This window comes from Struthio camelus, chromosome 15 (assembly GCF_040807025.1).
Source record: "Struthio camelus isolate bStrCam1 chromosome 15, bStrCam1.hap1, whole genome shotgun sequence".
NCBI lineage: Eukaryota > Metazoa > Chordata > Aves > Struthioniformes > Struthionidae > Struthio > Struthio camelus.
This window is the reverse complement of record NC_090956.1, coordinates 10,427,409-10,447,262: the sequence shown is the minus strand read 5'-3', so window position 1 is coordinate 10,447,262 and position 19,854 is coordinate 10,427,409. Positions and strand designations below refer to the sequence as shown.

Below are 19,854 nucleotides of genomic sequence, written 5' to 3'. Positions count from 1 at the left end.
AGAAAGGGTCATCCACATGAGAATTTTTAAATAAGCTATTTAAAAATAAAAATAATCATCAATTGTATTTCTCTCTTTTGCCAGTTACACTTTAACATCGAGTCCTGTCCCACGATATCTATAGTATCCTAAATTCCAGTATCTTTACTGTAAACATTTGAGAAATATATAAAGCAGCAATTTATTTTTTCCACAACTTAAGAACTGAGAACTAGGAAAATTAAGAGTTCCTGAAGAGTTACACAAAGCAGCCAACGTTTAAACGCAGCCTATATAAAGCATCCTTTTCCCACATGTAGTATAAAATAGCAAATGGAAATTTACTAAAAAATTAGAATCAAAGTCTGCTATGTAGCTAGAAACCCATTTTTTATGTCCACATCCATGTCAGTGTGACCAGACACGTGTAAGTAAACCTAAGTCTTCGGTAAGCTAGAGCGGACTACATTAGTGACTCTTGGACCAAACTTACCAGACACCTGTTGCGTCAATGAAGGCTTCTGAGTGTGATCTATATGCCACCCAACCAGTATGTCCACTGTGTCCTGAACAACAATTTTGAAAAAAGGTTAATTACCTAATGTGTTATACCAACACTTCTGTGCAGGACAGAAAAACACAGGACAGATTAAGCTTACCCGAAAATTGGTGCTGAAAATGTGTGGGTAACATCGGGACACCAGAAGGATGCATTTGACACATTTGCACAATAACTCTGGTGTATCCACATTTTCTAGAATGGACTGCAGGCTGGTCATTACAAGCTAAAAGGTAAAGCAAAGCTACTAGAGATTTCACATCATTAAAACAACACATGAAAGTCAGAATTTATTAAACATAGATTGCATTTATTAGTAAACTACTCCGATGCAAGTAACAGCTACTTTTCAATACTCATTCTGCAGGGAGACAGAGATAAAGAACATCACATGTACTGCTTCAGAACAACCACTTCAATTAGGCTTCGGCTTGGAATATGGCAAACGCAGGTTCAAGGTTTGGTAGTGGCAATTTCTTAAATTCCTTAGCCACAGGACAACTAGCTGTCCTGAGCTCCCATTTCTGCTGCTGAAGCTTGCCGGCTCCGTAAAACAAACTTTAAACTGGAGCACTGATCTGAATGTAGTGATTTTATGCCCCATATAATACACCTTAGAACTTGAACCAAGGGACCAGGTTTGTTGACACAAATCCTCCACACAGTCAGATCCAACAGAAATTTAAGTTAGAAATTGGAGGGAAAAAAAAAAAAAAAAAAAAAGAACAAAGCAATCAACTGGCTGCTTTTGTTTATCATTCCACTTGAGCTGCCTTTTCGGGTTCAAATAGATTCTTTATCTTGGATCTGTGATATATACTAAAATGTTGCATCCAAATACATAAAGTCTTATGAAGCTATGATACATTCTTCTAATGAAATTGGAATCACAAGAATTCCATTCAATCAGAAAGTTCCCCCCCAGCTGCACTTACACTTATGCTTACTTATTCCATCAACATAGCGTTATTTGTTGTTTATTCTAATTAAAAAGTTGATTCAAGCTTTGCACTACAAAAATTATTTGTATTCCTGTTTTAACTTGTAGTCTTACCTGCATTACAGATGAAAAGGCTTTCTTTTCTCCTACAGTCTCTAGTGCTTTGTAGGTTGCACACAAATAAAGAAGTTTAACTTCATCTTTCGTGGATGAGCTGAATTTGCTAAAAATCCATTTAAAGATCTTCTCAGCCTCATAGCTCAGAGAAGCACAAAGAAGGCCAAGACAGCAAGCTCCTTCCTGTCTAAGTTCTTGAAGCAATTTACTACTGTATTTGTGGGGAGAAAAAGAAATGTAACATTTCTAGAGGTAAGAGCAGAACAGGAGAAACCATAACAAATTAAAACATTTTCTAAAGAACACAGATACGTGCATGAACGAAGCTGCTTTCCTCCTACTTAATGGCAGCAGCCACCATAAAGTTTAAATGATCTGAAATCCATTTTCTATGAAATAAATCAATTTAAATAAAAGAACAGCATACGTGTTGCCAATCTACTTGCAACATGCTATCCAAGGAAGAAGATTCATACCACAAAGCTGACTTTGGATACACTGAACTAAACACCAAGAAGCCTACACAGGCCTGATCTCATTCTACTTATGCTCCAAGTTAGCTATAGATGAACTAGGTCTGGCTGTAAAAAACCTAAGTTCAGTTTGAAAGCTACATACCCACAGCAGCACGACACTATGCCTAGGCTATTAAACTTGGCAGACTTCATATTAACTATAAAAGTCATTTCTGCATTAAAATTCCATGTGAAGTGTACTCTAGAGTCTAACAGTATTGTTGATATGCTTAAGAGAGTCTTAACTCTTCCCCAGTTCTGTCCTGTTGGAACAATTTGTCACATCCATTAAAAATAGTGAATGACAATTTCTTTCAGCCTTTCCCCCCCTCCATTCTATTTCTATACTGAAACTTAAATCTCACACCGTCACTATTTTTCGTCCTTAAAATTTTCAAACTGCTTATTTTTTCCCTAATTTCAGCTTACCTTTCATTGAGTACATCATGAATGGCAGTCAGGATATTATCCAGTTGTTTAACCAGTACCTATAACACGAGACGTATAAAAGCTATAACCATAATACTGCCATGATAACTTCTGCAAACTAGATACTGTTTATACTCGCATTAAAAACATTACTGTCAATTCTACTTGCTAATAGAATGGTATTATGTTTTCCATGGCCGCTGCAGACTATCATGAACTATATTAAGCGATATTGCAACATTATCCTACATGTTATATTTCATATTTAGTTACAGTAGCCAGGAAAAAACACTGACAGCCTGATATCAAGTGTTGTTCTAAATTTAGTTCTTGCTGATAACATTACATCACAAACGTAAGACTCACCAAGCGGCTTATCAATAACATCTACTAAAGACCCAGTTTCCTATATTGATAATCAAGTTCATCAGCATTTAACTGATCAGCTAATACAATCTGGCGTATTAAAATTTCTCCTTAAGCAATCCTAACTTTTAGAGAAATGGAGAGAAATCTTCCAGGGACAAGACATTACTGATGAACCAGTACTTTTCAGTATATGTAATCAGAAATATTTATTTGCCTAATATGCAGTGAAATACAGTGGGTTGCAAAATAATATGTTAGCTGCAACAGTATTACATACAAGGTGTTAACGAGAAGTTTTCCTGATGAGTTAAAAGGGTTTGTTCTTTCCTTTAGAAAAATAAGGATCTAACATAGTGGGTGGATGTTATTTCATATTTTTGTATTGTAGTTTAAATTTTGAGCATCACAACTCTTGGAGGGGGAGAAAGAAAAGAAGGTGGTCTGCACGTTTGGCCCCCTCAGAACTCACGTGGACATTTTAAGAATACGCCTGGCCTCAAAGAGGCTATAAAAAGAGAAAGATGATGTCTATACAATTTAGAAGCTGGAACACAACACCAGTATGCACTGCCCAAATACTTTTACTAATTTATTTTGTTGAATACATATTTTGTTGAATACCACTGACAAAAACGCTGTTTAATTACATTTAATAGAGTAAAGAAGTGTAGGAGTTACTGCTAGGTAATGTATTGTCCATTATAAAGTTTTACGCTTGGCATTATAAAGATCACTTGACATCTCATCTTATTCTCATTAGCTAGTTGGAAGAAACTCAAAGAATTAGCTGGCTGGGAGAAATCCGGAGAACAGTTTCTCAGTGACTAACTATTAACAGCCTGATCACTAGTGAGTACAAGTTTTCTCACCACTGATTTGCAGACATTAGGATGGCAATTCCAGTATACTCTAAGAAAAACCGATAAACCTAGATAAAAAGTAGTTTTAAAAAACTGAAAAAAATGAGTTGGTAATAGAAGGAAGAAAATAATTCCAAAGAAAATATGGAATAATTATGGAAAAGATTTACTCCACAAGTCCTTGAATTAACAAGGATTTGGTTTCAAAGGAAGGCTGAATTATTATTTACACTTGCACATGGTCTGTTTGTGCATAGATATATAAAATATAATTCTTATCATATTTAAGTGTCATGGCTTGGCTTTAAAAAAAGACCAGAAATACCACCAGATAGCAAGAGAATGAATCAACTTCTTAAAGAACGGATGGACATAGAAGTCCTAACTTTTCCAGATTAACCCATAATTGAAGTATCACAGCACTGCTTGTAAACGAGTGTGAGTGTATTTAAACTGTCACTTCTTGACCTTTAAATATTTGGAGAAGTCCTAAGCTCTCTCAAAAAGAAAGGGGGGGAGGGAAAGGCATCTGACAAAAAACCCTTAATTCTTCATTTCAAAACAAGCAATATTAAATACTCATGTATATCCACTCTGGATAATTTTTTTTTCTGAATCCTTAGAAAACACTCGAGGACATCAGGGAGTTCAGCATCTAATTGAAAATCGAAAGACCTAATGAAAACAAAGACTTATTATGTTGACTCCTCCTGCCCCGGGGAGGATTTACATTAAAGAAATTCCTAAAAAGTTTCTGCACAACGATGAAAACTTGTGGGTTTTATTTTAAGTCTGAGTGACACAAAATACATATTGACCAGCTGAAATATGTCCTAGTTTTTCTAAGGATACATATTAAGGTCCTTAGACTCTCAACAACCATCAGGAATCTTTAAGTACTCTGTGTGTTCTTAAGTTTCCAATATTTTTCAATATCTAATAAGATGCTCACTACAGGCAAGTGAATCAGTAAGTGGAAATCAGTACCAAGCACTTGTTTTCAAAAAGATACTGCAGTTAATTTTTAATACGTTAAGATAAGAGAAATGTAAAGCTTGAAAATTTCAAAGACTAATGACAAAATAGGGAAACATATCAATAACTGAAGAGTAAGTGTTGCAGTTGTTCCATTTATATGATTCTTTTATGCACTTCTCTCTACATAAATATTGACAAATTTACTCAGGCTTTCAAATTGTAAACCTGTAACATCAAGCATCTGCAACTGATAGCTTCAAGTCTGTTCTTGTGTCCAACAGCAATCCATTGAAAGCAAAGCATTTTTTGTATTAGCATAATCTTTGTGAAGCCTAAACTAGAAGTGCTGGGTGCAACAGACAGTTTCACAAATTGATGCAGCCTTATTCCCAGAAAAATTCTGTGTTCACAGAAATATAATTTTTTTTCTGCTAAAGATAAAACTGCAATTTCTCCTCCATCAGGTTTCAGCTTTTCAAATAAAAAACACTAAAGTGCTGTCAGACTTGCAAACTGAAATCTGGACAAATACCCATTATGACCGCTAACTTAAAATAACCATAAACAAGCCTTGAACTCAGACTACCAAAAAGACCTCAAATCAAAGCAAAAGCTCCTACTGATTCTGTGAGTCTCCACTGCCGTTATGAAACACATGCACTGTCACAAATGCTTCCTCCTGAGCAAAGCTACTGAGAAGACATTACAGCAAAACAGCACTGCTTACATCTCTAATGTAAACAGCTTCTTATGGTACAAAAACTGACAAATAATGGTTCTGAGCAATTTTATTCCAGGTGAGGAATAGGCGAGTAAAGTGCAAATTACTATAAAGTTAACTATAAGATTTTTCACTTGGATATAAACCATGGAAGCAATGAAGTATTTTAAGACTTTCCACTTTTCCTCTCAAGAGGGTCCATAGGCTTGCACTAGGCAAATAACCATCTTCCCAAAAATAAGGTGTCATGTTTACTTCAAAGAGTTTGACTCTTCCACTTCTTCCTCGCCCAGCATATAGGAAGCTACTGAAGGAAATACTCATGTTTCTGTGAGGACGACTCACGATTCAAATGTGAATAGGATGCTCTGGATAGGTTATGGAACACTAAATGGCAGTCTCCCTATAGCTCAGTGTCTATATATATTTAGCTAGAAAGCTGAGTTATTGATAAAGATAAGCCATTCACTCAAGACCATCAATATCTGCATGTTTTTAATTTAAAACACAAAAACAGCTCTTGAAAAGACGACGGCATGTTTTACTTGCCTTTTCCAGTACTTCCTTGATGAAGGCTCTAGATGATATTTCCAAGACCAGTCAAGAAAAATATCAAATGGATGCCATATTTATTCCTACAGCTCACACATTCAGTAGTTTGCTTTAAGGCAACATGTCATAGGTAATCAACCAGAAAAAATTTCCGGAATGCCAGAGAAAGGCCAGACACCCCAGGAATATTTAATATGCTTTCCCTCCGTGTGTATCAAAAATACTTCTCACAGACATTTCTCAATACCTAGATCTTTAAAAAGATAGGTTTATAAAAAGCCAAGTATTTCAGTACTATGGAACAGGAAACACTACTAACCAGTTTGTTTTCTGGTTGCTGAATGAATTCTTTCAGTTGCTTTACAGTAGCCAGTCTTCGGTCTCTGTCGTCTTCCCGAGTAATCCTCCGAAGAAGATTTGACAGTCGAGACTCGTCAGAATAAGACAACGATCGCTCTGAAAAAGGCAATTGTTTATTTTCTCTTCACCATTTTATCAATAATATCTGCATTAGCTGCAATAGGCTTTGTTGTACTGAGTAAGTCATAATAGTACTTTGAGGGGAAAAGAGTGAAAAGTACATCTTGATTTGTTTTAAAGCTAATGGGGAAATTTAAATATAAAATCCAGTTCACCAAAACATTTCCTCTCTTCTGGTGGACAAAAGAAACACAACCAGTCTCCTGTTTCTGATTGTTTTGTGTTTCGTTAGCAGATTTAGCTCAATGTTTACAACGAATAAGGTAATTAACTAGCTTTCAGGGCTGAAATATACCTTTACGGCAGGATAACTATACCACTACTTGACAAACTTATAGGGGTATTTTAGCGACCAAAGCTATAGGTACCTAAAAGGTACTGTAGAACCTTACCAGTACCCAGAAAAACACTTTCAGAACTGAGCAAAATTTGGATTTACTTCTAAACTAAGTCCTGGATTTAGTCCTTTTCAGTGCAAATGGAACTAAAAGTGTTCGGTGTGGTTAAATCAGATTTCTGACTGAACATATGAACAAAATTGTTCAACGAATAATGTTTAAAACAAACCCTTTTAAAAATCAAGCTGCTCCTTGAAGCAAAGAACCAGATTATATCCCAAGCAACTACCAAGAAACATGACTCTCCCATTTTGTCATGAGAAAAAAAGGTTACGGGTAGTCATCTTCTGATAGCTAGAAGAGTTCTGCCTCCAAAGGGGAAAGAGGTATGCAATTCCCCTACTGAGGAACAGGAGTACACACTTGTGCAGAGGTACAGTGTTCATTGATTTAAGTCTTTTTTTCCTGCTGATTCATAATACAAGAGAATTAGCATCTTCCTAAGACATTCCATGCAAGTTGATCAAAATCACCATTGATATCAATGAAAAAGATCGTAACCCAGTGTACTTGATCTAGATGCCAATTATAACTTATTCTTCCTGAATTCATACGATTAATTAACTCCCCTCATTTGCAAGAGGAAAATAAGGTTTCTTTTGAAAAGATTCACATTACATTTTGCACAGTGATTAAATTAGAAGACTCGTGGAACGTGAAGATTTTATTAGTCCCTGCGACTATTATGTGAACATTCAAAACTACTAGAGATGACTTCTTTCTGATGTTGAGCATCAGTCACTTCTAGGAGAACACTTCCTCTGTATTATCATCATGAAGAATATTCTCAACCTTACTGCCATGTCTATTTCTTGAATTAAAAAGAAAAAAAAAAAATGAATAAAATAGGTTTTGGTAATCCGTTTCTTGCCAGGCATCAGTTTAAGCAATACACTTTGAAGACACCTGACATCCTGAAAGATTAGGTGGTCTGGCAAACAGTAAAATGGCAAGAAAGTCTGAAGGATCAAACATACATTTTGTTCATACTACACATCTACTTAATACATTAAATCTGTTGAGATGTTATCTGACAGGTATGAAGAATCCTTCTTTTAGGATGGTACTGATTTTATAAGAGACTGTAAATAGATGTCTATTTAGGAAGAATTAAGTTTCTTTTTCTTTGCTTTATCTGGGAACCACAGCCTTCTATAGTGGGGGGAAAAAGCCACACATCTAGCAAGAAACATGCCAGGAATCACAATCCATGAAAGCATCTTCTGAAATAGTATCCAAAGTCTTTCTGAGTGATGTTGCTAGTCTAAGAACTACAGTTCCCACTAGATGACCTGCATCTGAGGATCTCCTTTTATCTCCACCTGCTGGACCTGGCTTGCCTGCCAATGGTCAACACAAAGCCAAACTCCAGGGTTGGAAAAAGGGACCTCCAGGGCACTGGAGTGCAGTGACTCATCCAGAAAAAAATTCTCATCAGTCCTGGAGAAGGAAGAAAAGGCTGAGGAAGGATGCAGTCTGCCCTGTGCGATACCTTGTCCATCACTTTCTTTAAGACCTGGGCAGCAGCAGCAGCAGGTCACCAGACATTTAGGGGGAAAAAATTTTTTTGAAAGTTCAAATGGAATAGTTAGGAGTCAGAACAGATGCAGACAAGAACGGAATTCTGTTAAGGTTTGTTTATGCTGGAAATTAATAGATTACAGTACACAGATAAAGAGTGCAACAGCTATTCCTGAGTAATTTCACATATGGACCCTCTTCTACTAGAAAAGTACTTTGTGCTACGTTCTGAATGTACCTCAGAAGTCTAAGCTAAACTGAATCTACACATGCTTCTTCCACTTTTAGACTGCCTACATATGAAAGCACTCAAAACAGCACTGTGAATCTATTCCTGAATTAGTCAATGCATTGGCAGTCCCTTAATACAATCCCTTCCAAGGTAACAAGATAAGCCTCATGAGAAAGAAACGTCTATTCTACAACATGCCCTCCAGCTACACATGACCACAGGCACCAGCCTGGACCAGGAATGCACAAGTACACATCACCTGTCTTTTCTGTCACTCCCAGTTTGTGTTGATCCCTGCCATGCAGCAAGCATGAGGGAAACTACACTAGTATCAGCTCGGTCAGGTCACTGCTCTTGAAGGACAAAATAGGATGAAGTGGTTTGGAAAATACTGCCTTACTACATCATTTTTTTTTAAAATAGGTTCTAGATCGTTGTAAGGTAACACTTGTCCCCGGAAGAAGTTGGCTGGCCCTTCAGTTTTAGATGAAAATTCAACAGAAACTGTAAGTCCTAAATTAGTTAAAATCTCATCTTCTGACTTTTTTAGTGCCCTGTCTTCTCTGCATTTATCACTTTGCTTGTAATCTCTTTGTGGAAGACTAATTTATTTAGAAAATATAATTGTGCTTTCCTATTGATAAAAAAATCCTAAAAACAGAACTGTATAAACAAAACCACCACCACCAACATTACTGGTATGAGAGACATTTAACTGCTGCTGGAACAAGACATGTGTTCAATATTATCTACTAAAAGCTCTGCTTTTATTCCATTTCATAACTGACAAACATTAACGTGTGCCATAGTCATAACCTAAAATAAAACAAAGAATAAAATAACTACCAATATGACTGAAATATATTAATCAAAGCACTAGTTAATGAATACCTGTAAAAGGCTTTCAGGAGTGTGTGGGAGAAATCAGTAAATTCTCAGCCACATATCACAGAAGACCGCTATTTAAAAAAAATGCTGAGAGTATGCATTCATATCATGACAAACTCAAGCAAATATAAAAAAAATAAGAACGTGCTGTGACATAATCCTACTGCATTTTAAAGAAGCTATCAAAAAAGAAAACGATTTGCTGAAACCTACAACAAACAGGAAGATTCCCCAGTTAACAAGGAGACTCCAACTCTGGCATCTAGGGAAAGATACAAAGCATGCAAGAAGCATACAAGTCATAGGTAGCTACTTCAGTCACCTGGGATTATGGTTCTTAACATTTCAGATATTCATTAAAGAGGTGTTCATATATCTAGGAAAACGTTGTGAATTTTCTGCCATTAAATAATTTCTGCCAGTAAATTCCCTCACAATTGCACTACTAGAAATATTATTTACACAGAGTTCTCTTAGACATGATTTAAGGCACCAAAAGGCAGAATGGTTTTGAAATTTCAAGGTCCGAGTGTAACCCTTTCCAAAGATCAGGCTTTCATATCAATCATGTCATTTGGTCATTGCACCTCAGTGCCTCCACCTGCAAAGCACATTGAATACTCTTTCCTTTCACTTTTTGTCTCATCTAAAACGTGAGCCTCTTAAGGGGAAAGAACTATATCCCCATATGCTTATGAAGTGCCTGGAATAAAGAGCCTAGAAGAAAAACTTTTCACATTTCTGTTGGTGGCTCAACTACCTACCACTTACATTAAGTGATGCAATAAATGAAAATGCTTTGTCATAAAAAAAATTCATTTTCATTCAAGTGTCCTTGGATTAACTTTTTTTTTTTTTTAAAAATCACACCACAAGTCCAAGTAGTAAAGAGCAAAGCTTTGTTTCCAATAAGTGTGTCCAGCATTCTTGTGCCCTCTCATAACTCCAAATTTCCTATCGCTATCTCCTGAGTCCTTATAGTGCCTCCAGTTCCTCCCTGGCCTCTAACCCTCAGCTGAACAAGAGGCACTAACCAGCTAGTTCAGGAATACACATCTGCTGACTAATTAGCTGGTATGATGTAACTACTAGTTGACCTGCAGGTCAGTTACAACACTTAATGGTTGAGCTTACAGCACAGTTCTTCTGGCACTTGGGATTCTAACTTGCAAGTTCTTATTCAGGCATCAATTTTCAACAAGTTTAAGAGCATATCTTCTTTCCTGGATCCCTTGATCTCTTTGTCAAATTTGGCTAAATTGAATAAGGGTTCAAAAGCCATTAACAGGAAGTCAAAAGAGTGATAGCACAAGCCTTGGAGTGGAGACATCTGCTTAGCTTCTGGAGGAAATCTCAAAGGGAAACAGTAAGTGTACCCCTGCTTTAGCTCTAATGAGGGCCCAGCCTTCTCCCTTTATAAAACACAACGTAAACTATCCAATTAGAGATTATTTTTATATTCTTACTTCGTTTCTTTTAGAAACAGGCTTCTAAAGATGAGTTTCCATCAACATCATCCAATCACATACTACACAGGAAAAAGCTGTATAGGCTGCCTATTCATAAGCACCTTCTTTTCATATTCTGCACACAAGGGAGTTGTGAAGAAAAGATCCTTTTTCCTGAACACCTATGGCATCCTTACCCTGTGATTTCCTCATGTCTTTTGTGGCTAAAGCACGATTCCCATGCGGAACACTGGTAAAATCAGGATTGGTCACATTGTTAACTCTCAGCTCTTGCCCCAACGACTTCCGACCATAAGTATTTTCCCCAGATCCTCCATTGACACTGTAGCCACCTGCAGAAAAAGCAATATGACATAAAAGCAGGCTGTAAGACGATCTATTTAGCAGGGTAGTATATTATTAGTTATTTAATTCATATTCAAATTAGCATTCCTATCCTCTATCATCTTCTTTAGTCTGATTTTTCACTTGCACAAGCAAAAGTCTTTTGCTATGTCCTTTAAGCTTCCAGAAGACATGCTCAGAATCTAATCAGGGTTTTTTGACCAGTTTATAAAATAACACTATTACCATATAATTTAACACGGATTTTGCTGTATTTGAGTTATTATTACTTTTGTTCTTGTATTTTAAAAGACCCTTTGCATCAACCTGCTAGCAAGCATGGTTAGAGGCATTCACCTATTTGCTCCTTGACTGTCCATACAGAATTTAACCTTTTTGTTATAAACCATCATCAGGGTCAACAAAATGGCCAAAAAAGTGAGAGGTCTTTGCAAAAGCCACAGATTATTTACAATGCAAGTGCAAAAGTTTCAGTTAAATCACAACTCAAATTGAACAACTCTTCTTCAACATACAACAGTAAGTACTTTCACACATTAATACCGACATTAGCTTAAATGAAGTAAGCGTAATCCTAAATTCTCCCACTAGAAGTATATATGGTAAGTCTTTGGTAGCAATACAAAACAGAAATAAAAGTGTCATTTTGAGTAATTGGATTATCTTTACTCCTAGACCCAAAAGAATTTACATACTCAAATAATGAAACCAAAGGTTCTCTCCAGGCTACCGCACCACTTTGAAGGAAAGGCTCCTCCCCTCTGAAAAACCGTGGAGAAGTGAAACTGTCCACTCAGCCTGCACAACACTTCACTCAATGTATTAAGAGTTCACTTTTGAGCCAGCTGTGCAAACAGCTTTCTAAAGTGCCTTCCCTGCTTGAGATAGGGAAGAATTAACCAAAAAATTAAATGCAGAACAACAAAAGATATACATAGCTTCTTTTAGCAAAAGGACCTGCATCAGGTCCAAACATCAAGGTGAGTCTTGACCTTAGTGCATGTAAAGAATGTCATCTTGATAGCAAAGCTTTTGCAAAGAAAAAAAAAAACACACACACACACACTGAACTACAAGTAGAAGTTTGCGTGCATTTCTATATATGTAGGGCTACCCTGCCATCACAACTGAGACTTTGCACTGTTCTGTAATTAACTAAACAATTACAGTAAAGACAACTTGTGTAAATTCTGATTTATAGCGTTAAACTCTGTTCGTAAGAAACTAGCATGTATGCCACCTTGAGGTTATTTTGTCATAATAAAGTAACACTCTCCTACAAGGAAAATTACTTCTAATAGCAATAATTATGACTAAAGAGAAGTATATCACTAAAATTCAGAACAACAAAGAAACGTTATTTCACTGAAGATGTCGGATAATCATGCATTCAGACCACAAATATCAACTATAAAATATACATGCTGCCATATACAATTAGAGTTCTTAAGCATATTTCATACATCCCCTCCAGGACTCAAGAAAGCCCAGCTGTTTTTGCTGAGCTTTTGTAAAAGCATGTGGTACTTTCTCCATGATATTTAAAAACAGAAGGGCAATCAGGTATCTAGGCAACAAGGCTGTAAATATTAAATTATAACTCTTTATAGGCAGTTATCTGCTGGTCTGAAAAGTTCCTGAAAATGCTAGTAAATACATACAAATTCTATTCAGTCTAGTGAAGTGTTAAATCTGAAACCCAAGGAAAATGCAGTCAACTGTGTCACCAGCTATTAATTTTAGCCGAAATATACAGATATGACATGCAAATATTACCACAGTATCTTTCTTGCAGCGAGGACTCTGAGCACATCAAAGTTACGGACCAAAGGGGAGGTAAGTGATAAAAGGAAGGGAGAACACATCACTTCAAATAAAAGTTTTCTGGATTTTTGTTTATATGTTAAACACTTAAGTTTTCAAACTCCCATCTTGTTTTATAAAGTAAGAGAGAAGACTAAAGGGAGAGACCTAATTCCAGTCTTCCAATACCTAGAGCAAGAGTGTAAAAAAGACATAACCAGACTTGTCTCAGAGGTGCAGAGCAAGGGGACAAGAGTCAACAGTCATAAGTTGCAAAAACGGAAATTCAGATTGGATATAAGCAAACAATTCTTTACCATGAGAGTGGTAAAGCACTGAGTGGGCTTTTAAGGGCAACTGTAGAACAGCCCATCCCTGGAGATTTCCGAAACTGAACTGGACAAGGCCTTCAGCAACCCTATGCAGCTTGGAAGTTAGTCCTCCTGCTTTAGAGGACTTTGGATCAAAGACCTCAAGAAGTCCCTGCCAATCTACATTACTCTATGATTCTACAATCCTTCTCAGCATCTGTGGCCTTTACTCTAGCCATATTTGGTAGTGCCATTCATATTTTACAGAATACTCAACAAAATCTGTAATGGAGATGTTTTCAAATACTGGTGCAGAAGTCAGGGCACTGAATAGAAACCTACCTACTAACATGCTTTTATGATCATCATGAAACAGAAATAAATCTTAATGGAGAAGTGAATATAAAAGTGCATGCCCTTAAAGTGCTCTTAGACCAGAAACCTCCAAGGGATAACCAACTGAAGAGATGGAGTTGGTCCTTTCCATCCTACTGAGTTGCAGTAAGAAAAGAATATTTTTCAGAACCAGAAGAAATCATGCATTTTCTTTACTTGTAACTTTTGTATACCAGAAGAATATTGTTCTCTATTAGATATAAGGCAACTTCTAGAAATGAAGAAATTGCAATCATTTATATTCTCAACACCAGAAACAAAATTTTTAAGGATTCCTGGTACTTAAAACATATGGTTATATATCATTTAAAAAAAAAAAAAAAGATGTAAGTTCTTAAAATGAAAACCCCAAGCTGATATACTCATCAACACATTAGTTCAAAAGTCTTAGTAAACAAATAAGCCATTCTGCATCTCTAAGCGTACAAACTTCTATGGAAATAAAAGTGAACTAGGAACATATGGAATTCAGTTTTATAATCATCTCTTTTCAAGTCACAACTGAACAAAATAGCTGAGTTAAGAAAAGTGTTGAGCTAGCAGAGACATGTCCTGGAAAATACAGTACTTGGGGGAGAGTTTGGGGCATTTTTCTTTTCAAATGGCAGTTTCCCAGCAACTTCACAAAACACTACCTTACTGGATTTGTCTGAACCTTAATATTTCACTATGTTGCAAGTATATTATTTAAATACTAGCACACTCTGAAGTGTTTAAGAATATAATGTGTCAATGCATTCAAAACACACTAACGCTAATGGTAGCAGTCACACTGACAAATATATCTGCTTTTAAGAAGTTTATTTTCCAAAGGTAACCAACTCTTAAGGTTCTCAAGTTACTCAGATAAACAAACACTTATTTCATTTTCCTTTCTCCTACTAACAGTACCTACGAGTCATAAAAAATAAATCTGTATGGGTACACTCATCCATAACTTCCTCTAAGATGTAGCATACAGCTGTTTACAGAAAGTTAGAGGGCAGAGAAGTAGGGGGAGTGCAAACATTTGATATGCAAGAAAGCAAGCTCCCATATCACTGTGAGATTTTTGAATTCTCTGGTCTGGCACGCCTAAAGAAAATTTGCATAGTCAAAAAAGTGATTTTGCAAGGAAATGACCCTCCTATTTCTTATCTATATTGGGCAATTCAAAAAAAAAAAAATCAGAATGCAGTTTTTTCTTTCACACAGGTCCAAGACATACTATTTAAAATTCACAGCTGTTTTCTTGAGAAAGTATTTCATGCATTCTCAAAAAACAGAAAAAAATGTATGAACCATCTTCATCATACTTCAAAATATATACATCATACAAATCTATATGAAGTCAGATTAAGGGAGAGAAAATTCCCTTTTAAGGCAAAATATAGATTAGATTGCCAAACTAAGATTCCAGTTTGCTGTTAAAATCACTGCCTAGCTGCAATAGATAATCTATCGGACTAGTGGTTCATTTAATCAGGCAGTCTATTTCCAATATTAGAAGTGCTAGATACTATGCAGGAAGAAATTACAGCCTGAAGACCAGACACATACAGAATGCTAACTCTTCAGTAAAAATTGTTTACGCATTGTCTTACATTGTTCTGCTAATGCAACACCATATTTTCCTCACTACCTGTAACAACAATTTTTCTTTGATTCCTGATAAATCTCTCAACTCAGTGATACTGCAGCACAAGTTCTAACAACCTACTGTATTTTTGCAAAATAAATTAATACATAAAACAAAACTCCTCTCAACTATTTCAAGTTTACTGCCTTTCTCTGAATGTCCCCTCACAATTGACATATGAAACAGCAATCTGTATACCTTTTTCTTCATTCTGTATGTCAGTGTGGACTCTGATATCATCGTGTCTTTGTCGAGACACCACAGCTGAATTTGAGGGTTGTAATCCATAGGAGGCAGAACTGCCCCGATCTCTGGATGAGGAGTATTTTAAATTGTCCTGGTCAGCTGATGCACTGTCAGTTCTATAAAAAGAAAAATTTTTTTAAGTAAGGGGATAACAGGAGTGGGATTTAAATTCACTTATAAACGCAACATATTTCAATGACAGTCCCAAATGTATTTTCCTTTGTTGTAAGAACTGCATGTCTACACTACTATTAAAAAAAGGATCTTAAATTCATGATGGGATTAGAATTGATTGATTATTACAACAGCATGCAAAGGAAACGCAGTGCCTTGTCGTAAAGAAAGTTCTCAAGTATGTTTCCAGTGAGATGCCTATCTAACACTTAAGGGAAAATTACTTCCTAAAAGGGAAAAATAAAATACAATTTTACAACTAGGTGATACAGCATCTACCATTAATGAAAGCCATTACTGATCTACACATCAACATTTATATATTATGTTACAGGCCTTACTAACCAATGTAAAACCACTTATTAAATATAAGAGTTACAATCATGTAACTAATAATCAATACAGGAATCACTAAGCTCTTGCAAAATAAAAATAGCAAAAGAAGAAAATAGGCTTTACTGTGGAAAAGCTGGAATGTAAATTAAGAGCTATTATCATATAGGGTAAAGGATGTTTGAAGCTAAAAGTCATTTTTCAAAAAAAAAATTGTTGCTGCATTGATTTTAAACAATTCTCACATCAGAAATTTGCTTTATATCCCAGAATAAAATTGAGGAAACAAACAAATTATGAAGACAACTGTTCCCATGTACACTCTGAATGATTTCATTTTCAAAAATACAGTAAGTTTAATATATTAAACTCCAGTGTGCATGAGATTCCAGAATCTAAATTCAACCACTTTCAATGTATTCTTGAGTAACACTGGAGATTTTACAGTAAAACAAATAAAAGAAATAGCACAGTTTTGTACCACCCAAGTATATCTGGAATCACGCTACTGAAGTTATTTACAGAGGGTTTTTTTAAGCAAACTCTAAAGATTCTGTTTTTATTTTGAGGTTTGTATAGCTCATTTGATTACTTAATAAAAAGCAGGACAGACCACTGCTTTTTATTCCTGCAAACTAACTACACTTTGTGCAAGGAAAAAAAATACGACAAATTCTTGGGAAAAGTCTATCTTAAAAAAAATAAAAAACATAAAAACAAAACCAAAAAACTATGGTTAGAACCAGTAGACAAATCTAGAGAAAAGGAGTTAAATATACTTCAAGGCCAAAAGGGGAAAAACAAAATCAGCTAAAAAAATTTTTAGAGACAGTTGTTACTTAAGGCATGTCAAAGGTTTCTTATTTTCAAGAATCAGCTCTTCCCTCAGTGAGACGGAAAGAGTAGTATGAACCATGATGTTCATACTTAAAAAAAAAAAAATTTTATTAATTGCAGTTATCTTTCAAAAACCCACATACTTTAATCTTCTGAGAATGTTATGATAAGCTATTATTGATTTGGAATAGGGTTAAAAAGAGAATTATACTTTTGCCCTGTCCCCTGAAGTGTCAAGTTTAGATTCCAGCTAACATTTCCACATCGAAAAGTTGACAGTAGGCTTGCTTGGTAGGTATTATTCTCCTTTGCTCTGTAAGTAAATTCTTTAAACATATACAGTAAGACTGTTTTCTCATTCGGTATTCACCGCAGCATCACATTACTGTTTTGTCAAGCACTTGCTTGGATTATTTTATAAAATAAGCTATCCTAATCTTGATACAACAGGCAAAGCCTCAGTATAAGTCTTGGCTTATGACAGTCAAGGAGGATTGCAGAGATGCTTATAAAATTGCACCTTCATCATTCATGTAAATTATGCTGAACGACAAAAAAGACTCAGCGTTGTTTCTTCAAGTAGTATGAGCTTTAAATGTGCTTGTACCACATTCAAAATCTCCAGGCCGTTACAGAGCCCCTGGTTTTAATCCCTGCCCGGAAAGCTGTAAAGACCTCCAGCTCGCTTTGAGAAACAGCAGAGTTTAATCAAGGAGACCCTAGCTGTTTTAGCCTTTCAATGAAACAGGCCAAGAGATTTTCAATTAGTATATTTAAATACCAATGGGTTCTTAATACCGTACCTTTCCAAATAGCATTGCCTTTTTAAGGTGATATACCAAATGCTTGACAGTAGCAGATGATGCAGTATAAAGTCTTTAATTCATTTCAGTTAGGCAAGTAGTAACTGATTAAACAATGTCAAAGACTGTTCTGCGTATCCTAATCGACTCAAAAACTATACATGTTCTCAACTAACCCTACTTCCTGTAGCATAGCTCTGTAACATTTGGTAAAATTTTCCATTGTGGTAAAATGCATAAGCCTATTGGTAAAATACATAAACCTATTGTTTCTCTGGGAAGAATTATACACTTAATTAGGTCTGTACTTGGGAACAGCTTTCTGCAAGCTATCCAGTTCAGAAGCTATCATGTGACAGATCATCACTCAACTAAAAGGTGAGCAAGATTTTATTAAAAATAGCTGTTCTCTTTCCATGCATCAATTTAAGAGACAGTAGTTCACACTCAAGAAATTGTTCCCGTTACAATAAACACATGGTTCAGACGACCAGCAGTTTCTGATCTTTCTTTATAAGGCACAGAAGACTCACTTCATGGAAACACACTGGCTTCCAGAGAACTAGATTCTATGACCCAACTGGCTTCTACAATCCATATTTGAAGAAAGAAGCCAAACTGAAACAAGCGTGGAGTAAGATTCATCTCAGAAGCACAGCTTATCATCTCACAATTGTGCTCACAATGCATTTTTAGCTGTCCAGTGAAGCATGCCATTTGTCAGACATGAAGGGAACTTAAAGGGACTGCGGTAGCCTCCCTCATCAGCACTCGGGGAGTTTGCAGGGTGGCCTTATCCTACATCAAGACTTGAGGATACTATCCTAGTACCTGCCAGCTGAGTATGCCCTACCCTTAAGAGGAACCTAGATGCTTGGGGTCACCACAGGACACTGTGGTATAAACTCTTAACAGAGCATAGCCTGCATACACAGGAGAAGACATTTAATTTTTTTCAAATCTGTTTCTGAAAAAAATACAGTTTTTCATATCAGTAACACACATATGATTTTGAAAGGGAAGCACTTATAACTCAAAACCTGGCCACTCTGGACCAAGTACTTGCCAGTCTTACAAATAATTACTTTTTTCCTCCCTCCACTCTTTAGGTACGCTGCAATCCTTCCACCGGACACCAAACACTTCTGAATACAAAGAACTCTGCTCCTGGCTATCTCAGCTCATCCCTGTACTTTAAGAGGCACTTTTCCTGCTCACATGGTAGCATTTCCCCTTCAGTTAGATTATGCCAAGCAGATGGTAGGCTATGGGACAAACATAACACTTGGTGTCATCTTTCAGAAGAAGTCTGAAGTTCACTTTCAGAAGTGTAACAGCAATTTTATCAGTTACATACGTTGACATTGTCACAGAAGTGAACACACTGTGTGTAATAAAAATCAATGTTAGCAACAGATGAGGATTAGTACAAACACAAGCGTGATATCAGAAGATGAAGTTAGAATGAGAAATTGCAAAAATGAACACAACTAACTACGACCATCTTATAGGGTGGCAATTACATTTTTGAATCCACAGCACGAGACACTGTTAAAGTTGTATTTCCACCCAAAAAGCTCATGGATGGAGACTAAGGAAACGTTAAGACTTACGTTAAGAGCATATATGATAATTTTAGTCTGTGCCTGGTTCTGGGTAGAAGAGTAACTGATTACCGTAAGTACTAGCACCACTTTCCCGTGCAAACTTTTTTAGCAAAGTTCTCTATATAAACATAGAGAAGAGTCCACATTCAGTTTTAAGTTAAGCAACTTTTAACCTCTTTTTATCCATCAGAAAAGAAAGTAGTTCACTTGCCTAAATATGCAGAAATGGCCACGGTAATTCCCTCAAAAAAACTAGTTAATTCTTTCTCTAGGACACACTAAAGGAATCATATACACTTCTTTTTGGAAAGGTCCATCTTATTCCATCAAAAGTGATGATTTGACCATACCAATTTATATGACTTAAGTTTTTT

General features: G+C 36.1%; 1 protein-coding gene across 2 annotated transcripts in view; it reads right to left on the bottom strand.

Moving 5' to 3' along the window:
* The window catches only part of SMG1 (SMG1 nonsense mediated mRNA decay associated PI3K related kinase), a 70,022-nt gene that overhangs the window by 44,078 nt on the left and 6,090 nt on the right, over nucleotides 1-19,854 (bottom strand). The window contains exons 2-8 of one of the 2 annotated variants that reach the window (XM_068908205.1): nucleotides 15,679-15,842; nucleotides 11,184-11,339; nucleotides 6,339-6,475; nucleotides 2,540-2,598; nucleotides 1,593-1,806; nucleotides 639-764; nucleotides 473-545 (exon numbers count right to left, since the gene is read on the bottom strand). In XM_068908205.1, coding sequence (XP_068764306.1) covers nucleotides 473-545; nucleotides 639-764; nucleotides 1,593-1,806; nucleotides 2,540-2,598; nucleotides 6,339-6,475; nucleotides 11,184-11,339; nucleotides 15,679-15,842 — 929 coding nt within the window. The remainder of the gene's footprint in view (nucleotides 1-472; nucleotides 546-638; nucleotides 765-1,592; nucleotides 1,807-2,539; nucleotides 2,599-6,338; nucleotides 6,476-11,183; nucleotides 11,340-15,678; nucleotides 15,843-19,854) is intronic. The other variant, XM_068908206.1, reaches the window with a different exon arrangement.